This window comes from Mercenaria mercenaria, chromosome 14 (genome assembly GCF_021730395.1).
Source record: "Mercenaria mercenaria strain notata chromosome 14, MADL_Memer_1, whole genome shotgun sequence".
NCBI lineage: Eukaryota > Metazoa > Mollusca > Bivalvia > Venerida > Veneridae > Mercenaria > Mercenaria mercenaria.
Genome location: NC_069374.1, coordinates 10,494,140 through 10,518,203, shown reverse-complemented (window position 1 = coordinate 10,518,203; position 24,064 = coordinate 10,494,140). Strand labels below are relative to the sequence as shown.

The 24,064-nt window shown below is 34.4% G+C and overlaps 1 protein-coding gene across 3 annotated transcripts in view; it reads right to left on the bottom strand.

Annotated features, from left to right (window-relative positions):
• LOC123526377 (uncharacterized) overlaps positions 1 to 24,064 on the bottom strand; it is a 36,648-nt gene that overhangs the window by 9,435 nt on the left and 3,149 nt on the right. Inside the window, exons 1-6 of one of the 3 annotated variants that reach the window (XM_045305508.2) lie at positions 16,507 to 23,688; positions 15,443 to 15,562; positions 12,989 to 13,268; positions 10,271 to 10,829; positions 9,522 to 9,677; positions 301 to 532 (exon numbers count right to left, since the gene is read on the bottom strand). In XM_045305508.2, the coding sequence (XP_045161443.2) occupies positions 301 to 532; positions 9,522 to 9,677; positions 10,271 to 10,789 (907 nt within the window). In that variant the 5' untranslated portion in view covers positions 10,790 to 10,829; positions 12,989 to 13,268; positions 15,443 to 15,562; positions 16,507 to 23,688. Of the gene's footprint in view, positions 1 to 300; positions 533 to 9,521; positions 9,678 to 10,270; positions 10,830 to 12,988; positions 13,269 to 15,442; positions 15,563 to 16,506; positions 23,689 to 24,064 lie in introns of those variants that run through there. The other 2 variants (XM_045305507.2, XM_045305509.2) reach the window with 2 other exon arrangements.

The window sequence follows — 24,064 nt, the reverse complement described above, 5'->3', positions numbered from 1 at the left end:
TTAACGTGCAATTGTCCTTTCTATCCACACAGTATACAATAAAAGTGTTTTGAGTTAACAGCATTGCGAAATCACGTGCAAAACAACTCATTTCGCATGTGCTATCTCTAGTCTAGCATTTTTACACTAAAGGTGTGATTAAAGAAATTGTCTTTCGTGAAGTTTTCAAGTATTCTATATGTAAAAGGAACAAAATGCAAATACCTACAAGTGTTCATATGATCTTAATATACATACCTGTGAAAATGTTCAGAAACTGAACACAGAGAACAAAAATACCAAACATAAAACATAACTTACTTTTCTTCTTTCTCCATCTGTCATAGGATTGAAACACACCACCATGCTCGCTTGTATTTGTTTCACTCATGTGGTCATTTTCTTCGATTTGTTGCTCGACTTTAAAAACCCTCTTTTCAACTGATTTCAGTGCCACGGCTTTGGCTTCAATGATTTCTCCTAAAGCTTTATTTTCAAGTTTCACCTTTTCCAGTTCGCCATGATTGCTGTAAGGGTGTTGTCCATCTCTTATCTAAAGGAAAATCAACAAAACATTTTTTTCATTAAGCACAACAGGACAGTTGTTTCGGTATGTAAAACGGTTAAACAGTGATACTTTCAGCTGCTTAGTATAGTTGATAGATATCGTTTGAATCACAGAGGATGTGCTATGAAACATGGAGAATGGTTGGACGTCGAATACAGTGTCGGACTGTTCTTTTTGTAACGGTTACAATTACTGAAAATGAGTTTTGTTCGGCAGTTTATATATATAAATATACATTAGCAGGAATAAAAACTGAAGTGGAACAATATACTGGACGAGCTGCTTCAAATTTCCATCAACAAGTACATTTTAATCATAAAGTCTATATTAAAAACGGGGATTGGGTATAACTGGGGAGGTGGGGTAATGACGGGAGGCGACAAAAGGTTAGGCATTTAATTAAAAGTAGAGGTTGACATAAGATGCGGAAGTGAAAGGAAGAATCAATACCAACATACAAGACAGTATACATAACATATAAAACAAAACCGAAAAAGCAGGTTGAATATAGGGGCATTGCCAAGGAACAGTAAGTAACTACTTAAAGGAAAACATACGTTTAAACGTGTTTAGTTAGATAAGACAGTAATAAAAACAGTTCACCTCTGAGATAATTTCTAAAATAATTGACGAAGTACCAGACTCAGTCTGATGTAGAAATATATATGTGTACTTATTAAATAGTCAGAAGTCAAAACCAAAGATCTCGACTTAACGTGCATGACTTGACAAATTCAAGACAAAAGTCAGCTCCCTTTGTTCATTTTCTAGGAATAAGGAGAAACAACATCAAAGAGTCTCATATTTGGGTAGTCTACGCATCATCATATAGGAAAGCACAGCTAAAAACTGAAGAGGGGCCATTAACAAATTTTAAACATGAACTCTTAAATAAAAATAATGATTATTTTTCTTGATTTATACACTAAATCCCCATAATATACTGTTGGGAAAGACAAAGTATCTTCAAATATTTCTTTAAAGCATTTAAACTAAAGACTGTTAATTTACTTTAATAAAATTGATGGAGTTCGTGTATTAAGTTAGAAATAGTGTTGGCAATTTGATACAACAAAAAAATCCGTTTCTGCACAAATTAAGTTTAATTTGCAACCTCTGGCAAAATATAACACATGCCTCGGAAAAAATATTTATAGGTCATCTACGAAAGACCCATGGTGACATTTCAACTTCATTATTTCACGATTTCTGCTTCCTGATTTCACGATTTCCACTTCATGAATTCACGATTTCACGATTTCTGCTTCCTGAATTCACGATTTCCACTTCATGAATTCACGATTTCACGAATTCACGATTTCACGAAAAAACTTCACGATTTCTTGATTTCACAATTTCATGATTTCACGATTTCACGATTTCCACTTCATGAATTCACGATTTCTGCTTCCTGAATTCACGATTTCCACTTCATGAATTCACGATTTCACGATTTCCACTTCATGAATTCACGATTTCCACTTCACGAATTCTCGGTTTCACAATTTCCACTTCATGAATTCACGATTTCACGATTTCAACTTCATGAATTCACGATTTCACAATGATGAAATCGTGAATTCATGAAGTTGAAATTGTGAAATCGTGAATTCGTGAAGTGGAAATCGTGAATTCGCGAAGTGGAAATCGTGAAATCGTGAATTCATGAAGTGGAAATCGTCAAATCGTGAATTCGTGAAGTGGAAATCGTGAAATCGTGAATTCGTGAAGTGGAAATCGTGAATTCATGAAGTGGAAATCGTGAAATTGTGAATTCGTGAAGTGGAAATCATGAATTCAGGAAGCAGAAATCGTGAAATCGTGAATTCATGAAGTGGAAATCGTGAAATCAAGAAATCGTGAAGTTTTTTCGTGAAATCGTGAATTAGTGAAATCGTGAATTCATGAAGTGGAAATCGTGAAATCGTGAATTCAAGAAGTGGAAATCGTGAATTCAGGAAGCAGAAATCGTGAAATCGTGAATTCATGAAGTGGAAATCGTGAAATCAAGAAATCGTGAAATCATGAAATCGTGAAATCAATAAATCGTGAAGTTTTTTCGTGAAATCGTGAATTCGTGAAATCGTGAATTCATGAAGTGGAAATCGTGAAATCGTGAATTCATAAAGTGGAAATCGTGAAATCAGGAAGCAGAAATCGTGAATTCGTGAATTCATGAAGCAGAAATCGTGAAATAATGAAGTTGAAATGTCACCACGGGTCTTTCGTAGTCATCAAACAATCATTTCTTATTTACAAGTTTCACAGTAATTAAACGAATATTAAATTCCATACTGATATTTTGCAAACTAAGCATTCTCTGTTCGGTTAGTTTATTTTGTGTGCATACCACATAAACCAGTTTAAAGGCTCCTTTGTTTAAAATGAGTCTGCTACATTTCCCATTATGATTATAAAATATGTTGATTTTTGTTTAATCCGATTTGCGATTATTGTTTTCTCTACTCTTTGTCAAAGTTTAGGATACAAATGAACAAAGTAGGAAAGTTTTATTTTCAAATCTATTGTTTTTGATTACCTCCCTTTATTTCTCTAACTTGAAAGATCATGTACAGTATTAAAAGTAGCGTTTTCCTCACCACGGTATTATGCATAACATAATATTAGAATTCTGTTCATCTATTTAAATATGAAATTTAAAGCCTGGTGGAACTTTACAGGGCTAAGAACGTAAAAATCTCTATCTTTATGTTCGGGAAACGAGTTTATGGTCATATGATCTGCCTTTAAACTGTTCGCTTCCTAATGAATTTAATAAGATCTTTTCAAAATTACGGAATAAATTATCATCATGCACTTATATGAAATTTTGAATATCTATATAACCATTAATGACCGGCGTACAAATAACATGGGACAGAACTGATTATCAGATGTATGATTCTTTATAAAGTGACTGATGCCAAAACAGTTGTAGTTTTATCCAAACTATCTTATCAAAGAAGGTAAGCAGTTTACATAATAACAGCATTTGTTAATTTATTGGCTATTTGCACGGATCAAATATTTCAGAAAATAGAATTTTATTTAATGTAGCAAATGAGTAAACTTTGAAATGAATACTGCGTCCAGAAAATTAAACTACGAGTGGGAGACTGAGAACAAATTTTAAGAAAGTTTGCTGGAAAATTATGACTTTCAATTTACAGAAATGTCAAAAAAAATGTAAAGACGATTTCGCTCAAACAGCTGTCATAATTTGTCACATTATTGCGTGTAAGACATTCTGATAAAACTAATGCGGAAATAAAGATGAGGACACTAACTACCTTTACATGAAACCAGCTTTTGGCAACACTTCTTCTGTGTCAAAGTAGAGCATGCATTCTTTGTTAAGGTAATGCTGCATCTATGAATCAAATGATACAGACACATATATGCCATGGTTCAAGCAAGGAAGAGCATTTAAAAACTTTGATCCAAAAAGATTTTTGCAATGCATATATTTATCAAATATGCACGATAATTAAGTTATTTAGATGGCTGAACGAAGCGTGACTTCCGCTAATGAAGTTCATAGTATTCGAATGAGAAGATTCGATTACCTTCGTCGAAAATAATTATCGAATATCCGTATAAGTCGTTACAGCGTTTAAAATGAACTGATCAGTTTTTCAAATGGTAAAAAATTGATTTTTTTTCAAAACGTCAACCTAGGTAATAACGACGTGATAAACAAGAGCTGTCCGTAAGACAGCCAAGCTCGACTATTCGAAATATTGTCCCAGAAGCAGGAAGATATTACCCAAAAAGGTTAAATATCAAAAGAGTTTTAAGTTCAAAAGGGGGCATAATTTGACCAAAATGCATATCAGTTATGGGACTTGATGCTATCAACTAGTTTTATAACCCCGAAGGCACATGTGAAGCTTCAATTCAATATCTGCATTAGTTTTGGAGATAGAAACTCGCATGTAAAACTTTAACCAGAATTTTCAAAGTCCAAAAGGGGGCATAATTTGCCCAAAATACATGCCAGAGTTATGGGACTTGACCCAGTGAGGTTGGTAATTGATCTAGAAAAAGAAAAAATAAGTTTCAAATCTATATGCCTTTTAGTAATTGCTGTATGTACTTGCACGCAAAACTTTAACCAGGATTTTCTAAGTCCAAAAAGGGGAATAATTTGCTCAAAATACATGTAAGAGTTATGGGACTTGATCCAGTGATGTTAGCAATTGATCTAGAAAAAGAAAAAATAAGTTTCAAATCTATATGCCTTTTAGTAATAGCTGTATGTACTTGCACGCAAAACTTTAACCAGAATTTGCTAAGTCCAAAAGGGGGCATAATTTGGCAAAAATGAAAGTCAAAGTTATGGGACTTGATGCTATCAACTAGTTTTATAACCCCGAAGACACATGTGAAGTTTCAAATCAATATCTGCATTAGTTTTGGAGATAGTAACTTGCATGTAAAACTTTAACCAAACTTTTCTAAGTCTAAAAGGGGGCATAATTTGCTCAAAATACATGTCAGAGTTATGGGACTTGACCCAGTGAGGTTAGTAATTGACCTAGAAAAAGAAAAAATAAGTTTCAAATCTATATGCCTTTTAGAAATAGCTGTATGTACTTGCACGCAAAACTTTAACCAGAATTTTCTAAGTCCAAAAGGGGGCATAATTTGGCCAAAATGAAGGTCAGAGTTATCGGACTTGCTGCTATCAACTAGTTTTATAACACCGAAGACACATGTGAAGTTTCAAATCAATATCTGCATTAGTTTTGGAGATAGTAACTTGCATGTAAAACTTTAACCAAAATTTTCTAAGTCAAAAAGGGGGCATAATTTGCTCAAAATACATGTCAGAGTTATGGGACTTGACCCAGAGAGGTTGGTAATTGACCTAGAAAAAGAAAAAATAAGTTTCAAAGTTATATGCCTTTAATTGATGGCTGTATGTACTTGCACGCAAAAACTTAACCAAGGTGTGACGCCGACGCCGACGCCAGGGTGAGTAGAATAGCTAGACTATTCTTCGAATAGTCGAGCTAAAAATGTTTAATGTTGTTTTCAGACGTATATCCTTAAAGTCGCAACATATTTCATTATAATGTTTGTGACTCTTCCATATCGAAAAAGCTGGCGTTTAATCTACTCGCTGTTAAGAGTTGATTCAATACAAAATTTCAGAAACGCCTACTTTTGAGAAGAATAAATGTCAGTTCTTTTTAAATGGATATTATCATTATTACTACTGCAGATCTAAATGGTCCTTAAGAAGTCTGAAAATGGTGCCTATAAATGCATAATCGTGCGATACCGACAAAACAGAATCATTTTCTTCTGTTGATAACATATTAAAATTTCAACAAAATCACATTGTGTGACATATTAACATTTCGACAAAATCACATTGTGTGATCATTTTATTCATTTTAAGATATTTATTCTGATTCGTTTTTCTTATATGTTTATAATATCATTAGTCTTTTTTGCTTTTTAAAGAGAATTCCTATAGTTTTTTTTCCTTTCATAGAATTTTTTCAAATTCACATATATGATAGGAAAATTTGTGGTGAAAACAATGAACAAATAAAAACAATGGGTCACCAGGCTTGCTTTTGTGAAAAATTGTTTTGAACACACCCACTGTTGCTGAAACTGCCAGCGATTTTTCAACATTTTCATAACTTTCTGCTTTTTTATAAATACCAACCAAAATATACATCAAGACAGCACAATAAGGTTTATTCTTATTACAGATTTTATTATATACTTATTATAGGAATTCGCTTTAAAGACGGCTACAAAATCGCAGGCTAAGATCATATTATTTGTGAGAGTCATTGCTTATTGCATTAAACATTTATTTAATCCGCGAATTTACATGTCTAATATATACTATCGCAATGTTAGTAAATCAGCTATTTTATTGGGGAAAAACACTAAAAACTAGGTGTTTTTGTCACAAAAACATATGTCTCCCCACATGTATACCTTTAGCTATTGCGGTCATTTTGTGCAGCGAAGCGGAACGTGTAGGCAATGTGCACAACTAGGCTAAGTACTGATCACTCCTGTGAAGTTTCGTCGAAATATGGCAAGCAGTTTGACCTGTGAAAGCCGGACAAGATTTTTTTATTTTTAGCTCTGGTTGCCATTTTGTGCAGCGAAGCGGAATGTGCCAGCGAAATGCACAACTATGGTTGGTACTGATCACCCCTGTGAAGTTTCGTCGAAATCAAGCCAGGAGTTTTACCTGTGAAAGCCAGACAAGACTTTTCTAGGCATGGTACTGATCACTCACTGATTACTCCTGTGAAGTTTCATAGAAATCCGGTCAGCAGTTTGACCTGTGGAAGCCGGACAAGATTTTTCTATTTTTAGGTCTTGTGGCCATATTGTGCAGCGAAGCGGAATGTGCCAGCGATATGCACAACTAGGCTTGGTACTGAAATCCGGCCAGCAGTTTGACCTGTGAAATCCGGACAAGCTTAATGCAGACGAACGGACAGACAGACGGCAAAGGCAAAAAAATATGCCTCCCCTACCTTTGGGGTAGGCATTATTCATGATAACTGTTGTAAAACATTTCACTAGAGCATGCTGAAAACTTAGCTTTTCAAATTACCTCCCTTAACATGTGTAGATAAAAAATGCATTTCTCTATCAATACTAAATCTGTACTTATTGAATTACTCATTAAATATTAATATACTCTCTATTGTATATCTCAAAAGCTGCGGTATTCGTTAGGTGATCTGTGTTTGCTGATTTTGAATAACTTGCCCTTCACCGATGAGAGTTCTTCATATGAAAAAGCTATAAGCTGGCTTACGGAAGGTCGGTGATTCTATCCAGGTGTCTGCCCGTAAGAGGGGCACCTGAGATCTTCCTCTGCCATTAACGGCTGGGAAGTCGCCATGTGACCTAAAACTGTGAAGGTATGACATTAAACCCAACACAACGGTATTCCATGCACTTACCTTATTGTTGGATTTAACCTAGTATTTTGAACAATGAATTTGTAAAGGATTGATTAGGAATTGTCTAATTTCATTTTTATATCGAATTATATATTCAGTGGTGATTAGTTGTTTAATGAGTTTTCATGTCTGATGAAGTCTGTAATTCTATTTATATCACGTATTATTTAATCAACATTAAGGATATCTTAAAGTCTTTATGTCGCCGGCTGCCAGTTAGTGTTTGGGTCGCGGGTTGGACGTGGCAACAGAAGAGGAACACCTCATATTTGTTGTGACGTTTATTGTCTCAAACCAATACATAAATCAACTGAAACATGTACAAAATACAACAATAAATATACAGCTGCTGATATGCAAGTATTGTATTGGGCGATACATGAAACATATTGATGGTCAAGCAATAACGGCCTTTTACATGGACAACTGAAATAATGTCAACAGTGGTCAACGGACCATTGCTACAATTACCAATACATCAATCGACATACAAGTACATGTAGTAGCAATACAAGTTTATGGTAATTACCTGCAGATATATGTATATATGTCTACGGAATGTTGGAATATTTGTACAAAATATGGTGTTACACTGATGTTTTGCAAATATGGCGAGTGCGAATTTTTATTTGCTGTGAATGGTCAGTTTAAGCCATGTGTGTGCGTGCGTGCGTGCGTGCGCGCGCGCGCGTGTGTGTGTGTGTGTTCGGGTTTAACGTCTTTTTCAACAATGTTTTAGTCATATAAACGACGGTGTTTACTTGTAGCAGTGAGCACAATGCCCAACTTCATAGTGCTGCCTCACACTGGAATACCACGCCGTAGATACGTGACATGATACCCCACCCAGTCACATTATACTGACACCGGGCTGACCAGTCCTAGTACTACCCTCTTAATGATGAGCGCTAAGCGAGGAAGCTACTAGTACCATTTTTTACATCTTTGGTATGACGCGGCCGGGGATCGAACCCACGACCTCACGCACTCAAAGCGGACGCTCTACCACTAGGCTACCGAGGCGATTTACTTGTCCGAGTAGAGGGTCAACAGTACGTGTCCGTTTATGGTCAAGGGGAAGCAAGGACTAATTTTACTAAACTATAGTAAAAGCTACTGTTGTATTACTGCTACTCTACACGCACGAATCAGAGGTGTTTATTAGATGGTATTTAAGATGGACTACGAAACTATAGACACTAGTTTCAGCAATAAAGTTTATTTGTGTATTTATTTGCAACCTATGACATTTAGCAGGAGGAAAAGTACAATGCGACATATCTATTATCTTGAAACCTTTTGAAGATATTCTTAAATGTATGCTAGCCAATAAGGAATTATGTTCCCATCACACCTGCTTGTACTTGTATATGTATCATGTATACAGAGCTATAAAAACATGCTCATCTGGTGGTGTTACCACTTACTCAATGGTATGATCCCGTATAGTCCCAGATAAGCGTGTAGTGCCTATATGCTTCTTGTGTTTGTTTTATATGTTTATTGCCTTTGTTTTATCCATAACTGTTTTGTAATTTGTACATCAATGAGGAAGCAGTTTTTAAGACCCATGGGTCAAGATCAGCAAATTCAGGATAGCTTTAATTATGACCTGTTTGAGTTATCTCTCTTTTAACAGCTTTTTTATAATATATTCTTAATGTTTTCATCATGTTGTTATAGCCGGTTCAAAAGCTCTTCGGAGCTTATGTTGTGATGTTGCCTTCTTGCCGACTCTAAATAAAACTTATCTTACCTTATCTTATCTAATCTTATCTTAGTGTTATGGTGACCTAATACCCACCTAATGTCACCCCGCCATAACGAATGCACGAAATGGCAGAAATCAGCCACCATACAGAGTAGATATACATGTAACTGCTTGGTCAGACCTTTATCATTCAGAATTCATAAGACTTCAATATAATTTATAGGCAAAGATCCGTTTTCCTTCAGGTGTTGCCCTAAAATTGCACAGAGTGGTAAACTGCTTACTACACTTATGAACAAAATGTACTTACCAGAGTGAGCTTTGCCAGTGCCGTCTTGGCTGCAGATGTGGTTTTAATCTGTGGTATTGCTAAAACTTTCATAAATAAGCTAATGAAATACTGCATTTTACTGTCAACTAGCTGTAGGTTTGGATCATGAAAAATATCATTTCTGGCATCTCTGGCCTAAAATATAAATGTAACACAAAATATTAATGTAAAGTTTAATAGGGAAGCTCCATATAGAATACCTTAATGCGTAAATATTTATAAGATAAGAAATCTCAAATTTTGTTTTTAGATGACTATAACAACTAAATACCTTTGAAACAAATAAAAATGACTTCAGTGGGTACGTGGCACGATACAATTTTGGCAATGAATTTGTAAACGGTTACTGAAATGAATGATGCCTATGTAAGGAAATTTTAAGTGATCACTTACAGGAATACTTCAAACCTGACAATAAAAATAATATTTTGGAGATATCACCACTATCTATAATGGAAAAAAAATCTTATGGTCCCTACTTACGGGTATTTTGAGCAAAGTTTGTCTCTATTGTAATTTTCTTATTTGGATATGCTGCTGCTTTTATTGTTGTTTGGCATTTTGTTGTTGTTAAAATTAGTACCATCATCAGCGTAACCTGTAGGACTTTAGCATTCATAAATCCATTATTTCAATACATGAATAATTATGGTTTTCACTACTTCCAGAAAGGAAATGTTGAATCTACAAAACAAAACTGAATGCAACAGATAACATTTCTATCATACCTTTATGATATCCTGAAGTACAAAGCTGGGTCCAACTACACGTTCAAAGTAGGTATTGTTGATAATTATACTCAGGAGCCCCAAGCAGTCAATTTCATTGATTGCTCGCAAATGAAGATAACCATGTGTATTTATGAAGCATGTTCCGATGCTGATGTGACTTGTAAACCATTTGCGGGGATCTGTGTTAGTCCAGTTTGGGTCTTTTTTCCGGTGATCAGAAACAATTAAGTCATGTATCTGGCTACACTGTCCATTTGGACACAATATTCTTTTTTTATCTCTGCAAATACAGTTCCTTCTTTTACAAACACTTTTACTAGTAGCATGAAAAGGAAGAATAGTATTAATAGAACACTGGTAGCACTGTCCAGTTTGAGGAGATAAAACTTTGAGAAATTCATTGTGCTGCTGTCCCAAAGTATAATCAATAAATTCTTCAAGCCCTTCTTTCAGATATGTTAATCCAAATGCAGCTAGTATCCAGTTATCGTTGTCTGAAAAGTTGCTTGTTGCCATTTCTTTCAGTTGAGTTGCATTTTTATACACTAGGCACTACCTGAAACAAAGTGCAATATGTATGAATTTAAATGCCAAGGTTTTTATTTTATTCGCCAATATACATGAATATGAAATCAATTAATTAATTAAAATATTATGAATTTGATCATGTGGTTGCTTTAAGAAACGTATGCGTTTTCCCCATTCTATTTTTCCTATTTCTTTAGTTTGTATTTGGATAATCAAATACATTTTGTTATTTTACTATTTTGGAAAACAATGGATTATTCCGGAATATGCGTGTTATAGATTTATATACGTGACTAATTCGTGGCTTGTTTGAACTAGTTGTTATCGAACTTCACCTGCAGCTCTATGCAATAATAGCGACACATACTTTTGTTTTGTGCATTGACATCTGTAGAAGCCCTTGGGATATGTAAGTGACTTGGATGACGGACGTTTTGGCCACGGACGTTTTGGTCCGGACGTTCCGGCCTAGGATCTTTCGGCCTAGGATGTTTTGGCCAAGAAAATTTTTGAGGTAGGATGTTTTGGCCAAAAAAAAAACTATTTCCATAATATGCAAATTATGATCTGGACATTAATATGTTATCATATGTTACAGTATAATTAATCATTCTTTTTACAAAAATAACTGTGAATAAAATTTATTTTCATAACTCTTTTGGTTTGTTGTAAATGGCAAATATTTTCACATACACAAACACATACAATATGTATATGTACATATACAATGTGTATATGTTTATATGTATACATATAAAAAGATTATAAAAAAATAAAAATAAAATACCATGAGTATGTTTTATTATCAGTTTAATTTGTTCACTTATACTATAACATTCTTTAGAATAATCTCCAGACCATATTTTGCACGATATGGAACCACAATTTATTTTTGGCCAAAACGTCCTACCCCCAAAGAATGCCTGGCCAAAACATCTTAGGCCGAAAGATCCTAGGCCGAAACGTCCGGGCCAAAACGTCCGCTGCCCAAAACGTCCTACATTCGAGTGACTTCGACCTTCAGTCTCTTCACCAACAAATCCCGCAGCAGTATGCAGACGTAAAAAAACGTGTATTATCCTTATATTAAAACAAAGCCAGATTACCGTAAACTGAAATTAGACTTTGTGATTTAATCCAACCTTTTTTATACATTGTGTGTTTGTTTATTTTTTGTTTGACGCAATTTTTACAGTAGTATTTTAGTTATGTAACGGCAGGCAGTTAACCTAACCAGTCTTCCTGGATTCTGTACCAGTACAAACCTGTTATTCACAAATATCTGCCAACTTTCCCACATGTATCAGAGGTAGAGGACGAATGATTATAGGCACTATGTTTTTATCAAATCGTCACGGAGAACATACGCCCCGCCCCGCCCCGGGATCGAACTCGCGACCCCGCGATTCGTACGCCTGCACTCTCTGTATTGAGCTAAGCGGGCTGGTGCAGCAACCCACATTGTAAAATCTTAATCATTTTGAATTGAAATATAAGAAAATGTTATCTGTCATGTCTTTACCAGGGTGCATGTACCACGTGACTTTTTCGCTTATCTGGGGTGCCAAAAACATAGCGGATTCCTCGATAAAAGTGATTTTCTTAAATAGCTTTTAACCAACTTGTTCAAATAAAGGGATACATGGATGAGTGCCGTCTTACATAAAAATCCAACACTCGGCTACAAGTTTTTTGTTTCAAAGTCCGTTCGTTTTCTCTAAAAGTGCAACCGCGCATCTGAAGTGAACAAAGTTGATGATGTTAAGACGGGGGACATTTTCGTAAATTCAATAAATTAACCTTTTAAAAGACCGAAAAAGACTACTTTGCGACACATATATTTGTATAAATATTCTCTCGACATATGCACCTTAAGAAAATACAAAATAAGAGCCTTACATAGCTTCCGGGGCCAGATTTATGAAATTGCTAAGTAGGGGTCCGGTTTTGTTAATGCTAAGACGGGGGCATGATTCAACGATTTGGTAATGGAAGTCCTTGGTATTTCATTTACCCGCTTCTTAAAGTTTTTCCATGTTAATACTGCTCATTATAGAATAATCCCGTTATACGTATGTTAAAATTAAAATAGTCATGACAAATGAAAGCTTTCTACCGACTTTAAACTGCATATTTTACCTAAAGTGAAATGCTTAATTTGACTGATTTAATGAAAAATGCACCAACTTTCACTCTGTGGTGTCGGCCCGGTACAATTTCTCCTTCTTTGCTGTATAGTAAAACGAACACTTTTGGAAATGGATTCAGCGGCGAATTTCACAACAAAAAGTTTACAGCATTGAGAGCTCTGTATTTCTGATCGTATTCAATAAATCATAAAGAAACACTATCATCAACAATGAACTTCTTTGCTACATATCAAAGTACTCAGTCACTCTTTATGATTTCTCACCCACATCTGTCATGGCCGCCAGTCTGGAATAGCTTTTCGCATAGAAATGTTGTCCTGAAAAAAACACACGAACAAAACAACTGTTAAAGACATCAGAAATGACACAAAATGTTTAACAAGTCAAAGAAGAGATGGTTTCAAATTGGGAACTTCAAATTTCAAAGAACTGCTTCCTAGGATACAACGACCCGGAAGTACTTCAATACTTGGGTGACACCCTATGTGTCAAGTTAACGCTTCTTAACAATATTACTACATTTCCAAGTCGGCTTCGGAAAAGTCTGGTTTTTATCGCATTCGTTTTGTCTTCATTGTTTAAGTTAATTGGTTTCTTTGGTTTAACTTTCGATAACTCTAGATGAAACAGGTCTCTAATTATTAAGAATGTGAACCGTTCTTGCTTTTGCTTTGCTTCTGAAAATGGTTTAGAATCTGCACAGCAATGTTAATCTCAAAATTTGTCTTTTTAGACCTTATTACTGTCACTGGCCCACATTGAATAAATTTGAATCTATGATGTCTGCAAAATCAAAAAAAAAGTTATTTGCAACCTGGCTAAATTCATATATTTGCTAACAAACTTCAAATTCCTTAGGGTTTTCCAAGCTAGTAATAATTCTGATATAGATATTGTTGTCTTGTTAAACATTGAAACATATTGCTATTGTATTACTGGTAATGTTTCACTGAATATATCTCTCCTGAAAATTATGTTTGTACCATCTAGTTCCAGATTTTGGTAGATCTATGTTTACACTGTACATATTTTTGTATAGGCTATAAACATTGTAATGAATGTTTTATGCTTGAATAAATTATTCGTATTCGTATTCGTATTCGTCTTTTTAGATCTTGTGTGCTATTTTTACGGCTTTTATTGGAATATATATCTAAACTGCAGTTTGAAATGAAATAAATTATCATACTTTCAAAGTCTTAATAATGTTATTTAGATACATGTATTGAATTATCAGAGTATGTGCCGGTAATTTCTTCACATGTGTTGTGAAATCATAGTAAATGTTCGAAGGTTAAAGTTTAAAGAATTTTTTTAAACCATTGAATTACCACAGAAGAAAACATAATTCAGAGCCAATATTTATCATAAAACACATTGCAAGTTTAATAGACGCAGTGATCATTTTGATACTTAATCATACTATAAAGAGGTCAAGTTCTAAGATCTCTCTCACAGACGACCGTGATTCGAAGCCCGAAACCGACCATGTCTCTTATGAAAGAAAGTGGACATTTTCTTTAAGAAGATTTGAATATGGTGCCGGTTCTTCCCAGGAACGATGGTTCGATAAACTGACCACAATACAACTGGCATTAAATTTCATAAAATGAAATATACATAAAGACTAATAAGTTGAAGGTAAAATCATTTATGAATGCATGCAAAAACGTTGACACTATCTAGTTTCTTAGTAAATAGTTGCAAAGCTAATAGCACTGAAAAAGAAGTAAAGCCAATTTCAGTCCCTTTCGATCTACAAAAAAGATGAGAATCGGTTTCAAGCGTATACATCGCAGACCGATTCTTCGTTCAAACGACTTGAGACATTTACAGGCTCAGTAAACTGATATTCTGTGGGCTGTGTAGGCTATTCGATACAAAAAAAAAGCATATATTTTTACCAACAATATCATCGAAACAAAAACGTGCCTAGCAATAAACTAACATTTTTGGTAACAATAATTTCAAACATTTGGTTACAATCAAGGCAGTCGAGTACAATCATTACAGGTTGTAATGCCTCAATTCACACTCAAAAATAAAAGAACTCTTATCAACAAGAATTTTTCTTAAATGCATCTTTGTCACAAAATTTTCTTTTGAACCCATTTATTAATATACTAAATGCACTTCAGTTGAAATTAATGAAGAACAATAATTAATAAAAAAAAAATAAAGGGGAAAAGCGCTACCTTTCCGACCAAAAGTAAATCATAAATGACCATATTTTGAAATTCGAAATGATTTTCAAATTTACTTTGATTGAGAAGTTGGGCACCAGATCATACTAAGGGTCATTGAAACACAGGACCAAAATATCCACCCTTTACGGTCTCCTGCAAACCACGGCAGTATCAGCTGTGAAAAATGTCAAGTAATCCAAATTATAGTCAATCCAAATTCTAGAAGTAAGAAGAGATGGACAAAATGTGCAATGCTTAAAATATGCCAATGTGAGATCGTAATATAATAATGTTATTAGTCTCACCGGAAAAGACCGCTCGCCGCAGTTATACATGTAAGGTCCAAGATTTCTGTGGCCTCTTTCGTGGCGCAGAAGGCTTTTTTTGGAATTATAAGCCCTTCCACATTCCTGGCACACAAATGTCTGAAATGTAAATGCGCTTTAGTACTACAATGATAATAATAATTCATATTTTTAAACCAAAAAGGACATTCTGAACAAAATGTCTTAAAATAAGATATCTGGAAATAACATATACATTTCGATTTCTTTTGGCAACTTACTATCGCTAATGTCAGATGCGCAAATGTATTTTATTCAGCCTAAAAAAAATTAAAGTTAACTCGGCTGAAACAGAATTCAATATAAACTGATGCTTTTTCAAAAACTTAACAGTATTCTTTACAAAGGTTACTATAAAATTATCTAGACATGACACTTTAATCGCGTTAGAAATGTAGTACATAAAGTGAAAGTTGATGCATTTTCAATTAAATGAGTCAAATTATGTACTAAGTAGTTCACATTAGGTAAAATTTTACAGTTTACAGTCGGCGAAAAGCTTTCATTTGTCATAACAATTTGAAATTTACCAGACATATACTCATATAGCTAGATTTTTCTTAAAGTAAGCAGTATAAACATGGAAAAAAACTTAAATGAAGCAGATTAATGAAATACAAGACTTCCAATAACACATCTTTTAATCACGCCCCCGTCTTAGCATCAAGAAAAACGGACCCCTGCTTAGCAATTTGATAAATCTGGACTCGGAAGCTATTGAAGGCTCTTAATTTGTAATTTCTTAAAGTGTATACGTCAAGACAACACTCGTACAAATATCCGTGTCGCAAAGTAGTCTTTTATGGCCTTTTAAAGGGTTTATCTATAGAATTTGCGAAATGCCCCCCGTCTTAACATCATCAAATTTGTTCACTTCAGATGCGCGGTTGCACTTTAAGAGAAAACGAGCGGACTTTGAAACAAAAAACTTGTAGCCGAGTGTTGGATTTTCATATGAGACGGCACTCATCCGTGTTTCTTTTTATTTGAACAAGTTGGTGAAAAGATATTTAAGAAAATGTTACCTTTATCGAGGAATCCGCCATGTTTTTGGCACCCCAGATTAGCGAAAAAGTCACGTGGTACATGCACCCTGTTTACTATATGTGTTAAAATGTTCAGAAAGGTACTTTTCTTAAAATCTGCACAGTTATAAAATTCCTAAAAATAAAAGCGGGATACTGTGCATCCTAAAGACTTTAGGCACTAACTCAACTGTTCAGTCTTGTGTGACTTAAAACAATATCCGTTACTGTTGAAATACCGGTATGGTAATTATTCTGTTAGACCAAATATTTTGTAACAAAAATTGTCATTTTGTCATTTACAAAGGCAATGATTCTGATCTTACTGCATAACTTCGATTTATGTCTTTAGAATATATGTCTCCAGTATAGCCTTTTTTGCAGATCGTATGCAATTTTACCTCTAAAGTGACAAGTTTATCTATGTGCTATTTTTAGTAGAATTATTATTAACAAGTAGTTCGGATAGAAATATGTTTAGGAATAGAAAGATATCTAAATAAGGGTATCCTAGTTTTCAAGTCTAAATGAGTTGCCTCGAAATCATAATATTCTATTTACATTTCAAAGAGAAGAAATAGTCTCAATCCCAGTTGAGGCCTTATTTTTAGCAGACCATGGCCAGTTTTAGTTAGTGTCCATATAATATGTTTATTGAACATATTGCTGTTACTTATCGGCCGCACAATCGCGATGACTATTTTTCATTTACAAGCCAGCGGGTGATTTTTTCCTTCAAACATAGAATTTTTGATGAGATGGTTCCGAAGAACTACTAATCACATGCCTAAGTGTTTTTACACAGGTGCAAAAGGAATATTAAAATATCATTGATAAAGAGACCATCGTATGCGTAAATGAAAAGATAGATCGGATTGTGTACACGCAAATAAACTATCACGCCAGTTAGTGTCATACGATGGCTGATTTCTGGCATGGCGTGTTGGCGAGGGGAAACGCGACAACACGTAAACCCGCAAACACGAAAACTTGACATATTTTATACGAAAACACGACGTTTAGAGGGCGCCTACACGACATATTTATTTGTCGAGTTTTCGTATTAGAGGTTATGAATATGTCGTATTGGCACCCTTTATTTGTCGTGTTGTCGCTGACACGAAACCCCGACCAAAACCTTATTTGTCGAGTTTTCGTGTTTGCGTACTTTCGCTCCGGCGACACGAAAATATCTTATTTGTCGAGTTTCTTATTTTCGTTTTGGTGCCTCCTGTTAGACATGTGAACAACAATTACACGGTGGCAGTCCATAACGGATATCTCATAGCACAATTTACCGTGCCCAGTACGTCGAAGCGTAGGCACCGGAACCTTGCAACTAAAAACAAGCGAGTTGTCAACAACCATAAAACGTTGTAAATAAATGTTTGCTGTTGTTTTTTTTGTTTTGTTTTTTTTTTCACAATAATTGTTCGGGAGTGTGCCTTCATGGAACTTGCTATATATATTTCTTATGAATACATGGCTAAAAATGAAACTTTAACAATTCAATTTCATAAAATAGTGAAAACAATTGACAGATCTAAGCTGGAATGGCCGTGAACGCGCAGAGTTTTCCACATTAATTCGACACATGCCACATTTTCGTCAAGCTCATTGGTCCTGACACCTTCTTTTGGGTATAATACTTAACTTGTAATAATAAACGATCCGTGCGTCATTTGAAGAGCTACAGTAACACGCAAACTGAATCCAAACGAAATGGCAACGGCACAGGAGTCCTTTCAAACTATTAAATTTGCATCGGAGTCCTTTAAGCGTGTGATGTTCAGTTTAGTGAGCTTAACTGCCTTAATATTGATGGTATTTATGCATTGTAGACATTTCAGCCAAAGTTTTTATTGTCATTTTTTGGTTTCTTTTGAAACATGCACTGAAGTTTTTGCTCCAAACATTTGACAGTTTAAAGACAAACTGCCAGTTTCTCCTCTGTTGTTAAATAATGCATTTTACAAACTTGGATGACGTCAGAAAGTCGTATATATAAACAGTGCATAATGACGAAAACTGTGTACTAACTGGAGTTTTATTTTTTACAGTTCTTAATCTATTGAAAATGCAATCTTGCTACATTTGTTTCATGGGCTTTTCCTTTCTGGCTGTATTCCGCTGCGTTGTTTTTGGGCCTACAACAAATTGATAATCGGAGTTCCTACACTCGATATCTCTTGTCTCTTGTTATAATCACGTAACTATTTAAATTTTATATGTGGTCTCTGGCACCACCTCTGTCATTTATACGCAACAGAAGACGTGTATTTCATATAATTTTATATGTTACTATAAATGGTGTTTTGTATGTAATAACCCCGTTGTGGCGAGACAGTTCCTCGAAAAATTAGATACAAAGCCTATCATTAGCTCGACTATTCGAAGAACGGTCTAGCTATTCTACTCACCCTGGCGTCGACGTCGACGTCACACCTTGGTTAAAATATTTAAAGGCATATAACTTTGAAACTTATTTTGTTTCTTTTTCTAGGTCAAATACCAACCTCGCCGGGTCAAGTCCATTGCTCTGATATGTATTTTGGCCCAATTATGCCCCCTTTTGGACTTAAAAAAATCTGGTTGAAGTTTTACATGTAAGTTTCTATTTCCAAAACTAATGCAGATATTGAACTTTACATGTGTCTTTGTGGTTATGAAACTAGGTGATAGCATCAAGTCCCATAAATCTGACATGCAATTTGGCCAAATTATGCCCCATTTTGGACTTAGAAAATCCTGGTTATAGTTTTGCATGCAAGTACATAATTATGGCTATCATTTAAAAGCATATTGCTTTGAAACTTATTTTTTTTTTCTTTTTTAGGTCAACCTCCATCGGTCAAGTCCCATAACTCTGACATGTATTTTGGAAAAATTATGCAACCTTTTAGACTTACAAATCCTGGTTAAAGTTCTGCATGCAAAATACTATCACCAAAATTCATGCAGATATTGAAATGAATGGGAAATGAATTCGCATGTGTCTTCGGGGTTATAAAACTAGTTGGTAGCATCAAGTCCTATAACTCTGACATGCATTTTGGCCAAATTATACCCCCTTTTGGACTTAGAAAATCCTGGTTAAAGTTTTGCGTGCAAGTACATATAGCTATTACTTAAAGGCATACAGATTTGAAACTTATTGTTTCTTTTTCTAGATCAATTACCAAACCTACTGGGTCAAGTCTCATAACTTTGACATGTATTTGGAGCAAATTATGCCCCCTTTTGGAGTAAGAAAATTCTGGTTAACAAGTGCAGATATTAAATTGAAACTTCACATGTGTCTTCGGAGTTATATAACTAGTCTAGACATGTATTTTGGACAAATTATGCCCCCTTTTGGACTCAGAAAACTTCTGGTTAAAGTTTTGGTTGATATTTTAACATTAGATTAATATTCCTGCTTCTGTGTCAACAATTCGAATAGTCGAGCACTGACTGTCTTACTGACAGCTCTTGTATTATCATTATAACCAGTATGTGGGAAATCAATATATGGTTTTCCCTATTTCCTGAACTGGAAACTTTTTACCGAATATAGTAACTTGTTTCCCGTTTGTGGAGCGAAATCATCATTTTTGACTTGCTTCCATCACATGGCCCAGTGCATAAGAGTATACATGGAGTCATTAAATGAGATATGCCAATTTAAAGTTAGATACTTTACCTAAATTTTTATTGTTCCAATTTTTTAATGCCGAAACAAAATTGTTATTAAACTTTTATACTTTATTTTCAAAGCTTCCCGAAACGGAAATGTAACTTCCCAATCGGGAAACATATGTATACGTATTTACATTGAATTTGTATTGAGTCATAATTCTGACCCCCTTCCCACTCAGTTTTTGTTTTTTGTTATTTGCTTAACTTAAGTATTCTTTGGAAAACGAATAATTCAATCTAGATCTATACCATGCGCTTCCCAATGAGGGAAGTTACGTTTCCGTTTCGAGAATTTTTGAAAAACAGTAATTTCAATGTTATTTTTTTTCTTAGGATACTTGGCATAAATGCATCGACTGGGTTTTGCATTTTTCTTTTCTTAGGTGCGTAAAGCTTTTTTCTCGTTCTAAACTGTTTATATTTCCAGTCTTACGTTTTTTTTTTTTTTTTTTTTTTTTTTTTTTTTTTTTGGTTTATGCAACCACAGAGTGGACTTCGTTTGCTTACATTGAATCTAGAATAAAACAATGTTTATTTTCAGAGAATGGGAAATACTGTTCGAGAACCTATATTTCAGTAATGTTTGAGTTTGGACACACCTATATAGCGTTTGTATAATACACGAGTTCATACATGAAAACTACTGAAGCAAAGATTTTGTGAGTTACTAAATACATGTATTATGTTATAAAAAGATAAATATGCAAATACAAACCATCAAAGAAAGGAACGAAAAGATGAGAACAAAAATGAAAACGAATAGAAAAAAAATCTGAAAAGATCCTCACTCCAAAACACTTTGCTTAAATGTCCAATTGTTATACTGAGCTATGTTGCAGTATACTAACTGGATAGTTAAAATTAAAGAAATACTAATAATTACTTGTCAGATAATGTGCAAGCATCAGATAATGTGCAAGCATTATGAATTGTATTTTCATCAATTATCATAAAATGGACTCGTCCTCGCGTTTCGGCTGGAATCACGTTATCATCGGGGAATAGTACTTGTATTGTAACAATGTCAGTGTTAAGGACAAGAAATATATCTGATATAATTGCATGTCCGTGAAAAACTTTTAATGCGGTGTTATTTTATCTATACTGCTTCTTTTTAAAGACTATGGTATTGCTATAACATTTATTTACACAACATGGCAACCAAAAGAAAGATTGTACTCTCACTAATTAATTATAAACTTAATAACTTAATTTCAGAATAATACATAAAGCTACGTAAGAGCATTAGTTCCAGGTGCGTTTTATTCATTAGTTTAACTCGAAATTTCAAATTAATAAATTGAAATTCCGAGTTAAGTAACTCGTCAGTACAACTATGCCATGCAGCGATGTTATTTTGCGGAATGTCACGGGTCAGAGAGATAACAAAAAATCGATAGGACTGGTAGACGGGTAGGTAGACTGGCTGTACACATCCGTATTATTCGGTGCTGAGTTAACTCGCTAACAAACTGCAGGGAATCAAAAGTGGTACTATATTCATGGCATGGGTGGCTACTGCGGTGGTGGTAGTGGTAGATACGTACGAATGATTTCCCTGTGCTTCTGTATAAATTTATAATCACCAATCCTTAAGATGAGTCAAAATGGAACATAAAAGAAGACCGCATTTAATTAATAAAGAATAATGATTATGTGACGTAACGTTCTATTATATTGGAACAAAGGTTTAGCAATCCCTTAACTAATCATAACCGATCGTGTTCAATCAGGCTCTCGTTATATCAACACACCTCAGTATTAACAACAGACAATAAACGGTTATAAAATCTTATTAATAAATTCTTTTGTCATCCGATTATGTATAAAATATATCAGTCTAACACAAAGGATCGTATTATTTTACACCTGACTCTGTTAAGGTAGTACTAAACAGTATCATTTTACACAGAGTCGGTCAACCCTATAATGAATCTATAGAAAAATGTATAACACTAGCCCTATACGATCGTTCAGTATGAAATGCTTTCATTTTGAATAATAGCTTTGAAAAGAATGGATAAATAAATGAATATTTGAATTTATAACGAGTTTATATAAAACCATTGTGTAAAAAAAATAGAAATTATATCTGAATTTTGTGAATCATTGAAAAGGGTGCGTCGACTTGGATTGACATTCGATATTTATTAAAATGAACGTTTATAACAATGCGTGTAAATAAAATAACAACGAATACCGCGGTTTTGTTGTTAATTTAAATGCAGTTAAATAAACGACAGTGTCATCAAAATTAATGTAAGAAATCTGGTTGAGATAGGACACCGTTATTGACCTGTGTTGACCTACCCATTATTGTTCTCCTTGACATTCGATATTTAGATGCAGCATATCCCCCGTAACCCGATCTCACAGAATAAGGGTTGGACGTATCTCTATTGTAGGTTGGCTGCGCTCCCTATCGTCTGCTACCAAGAATTTCGATTTTATTTTTTTTTTTCAAAAAATTGACCCCACAAAAAACAAAATGGCGGATTTATATAGATAAAGAAGGAAAAAAAATTACAGATAGAGATTATCCTAACTACTGCCATATATTCTGGACAATTTACATTTGCGAAAAGGACTCCCGTGCTTGTGAAAATACAGGTACCTTGTCAAATACGCTTTTTCCTCGTTTTACGGTCATTAGGACTTTGCGTGGAACAATTCTTTTAACTCTTTTACACTGTATAAAGAGATACTTATACTGCAACTACTATACTTTAACCAACTATGTGTCATGGTTTACATAATACGCCGTGAGTCGATACAGAACGTTGTCTTGTCCTTCATTGCATTAAATGCATATCATACTACAAAAATAAACGTATCAAAAGTTCCGTGAGACATGGCGAGAGTCTTAATAAATCATATTACCTTTTTTACCCGAGTCCATCATACCTGGTTTGTTTTGAGCTGTGGGCACGGTAAAATGCGCTCCGAGGTATGCTTTATGGATTGACACCGTAAATTACACATATAATTTTATGCAAGATGCGCAAAGATATTTTGACTGATGACAATCAATACAGCCGACAATAAGAAAATGGCCTAGCGCTCACTTTTCGCGTAGTTAACAGCGAATGACTTGAATTTACGGTGATAATGATAAAAAATATATCCCGTTACAGTTCTTCTTCGTCAACTGAAAAAGCTGGGATCCTAGTTCTACGAGCTGTTTTAACAGTCAGATTTGATAATCAAATTTTCAAAATGTGAACATGTTACATATATATCCACATGATTGGGACTTATCTATTATCTATATCTTTTGGTATTACAACAAATATACACAACATGTTAAATACGTCTCCGTTATATTTTCAAGGTCAAAAGGTCAAGGTCGGATGAGCGACTAAGTTCCATCATGACTCTCTTTCAAATAATATTGTTTATTCGTCACAAAATACTCTTTTTGTAAATCATGAGATTATTATTTATACCGTTCATATCCAACGCTTTTTGGTACTACATTTTTGTAAACTACCAAATTGCGTTGAGAGTAACGCATTTTTGTAAACTATCAAATTTCGTTGTGTCGGCCGAATTTTGGTAGTGACTTCCAAAATGCGTTGCTACCATTTTGTGAAGTGCTTAGCCTATAAGATTATATAAGCACTGAGGCAACAAAATCTGATACTATTATTGATAATCAAATGCATCTATAATCTTTGTAACCATGTTCCGATTCAGGTGTCACTTTCCCTTGGAAATGGTCTGTTAACTATTACAAATACTGTGTAAGACATCCGTTTGATTATTTCTAAAGTATTATTTATAGCGAGGACATTACATGGGTGTATTTTCATATTAGTAGTTATTAAATTAGTTGAATAAAAAATGCAAAAACAGATTTATTTTTCACTAAACTACATTT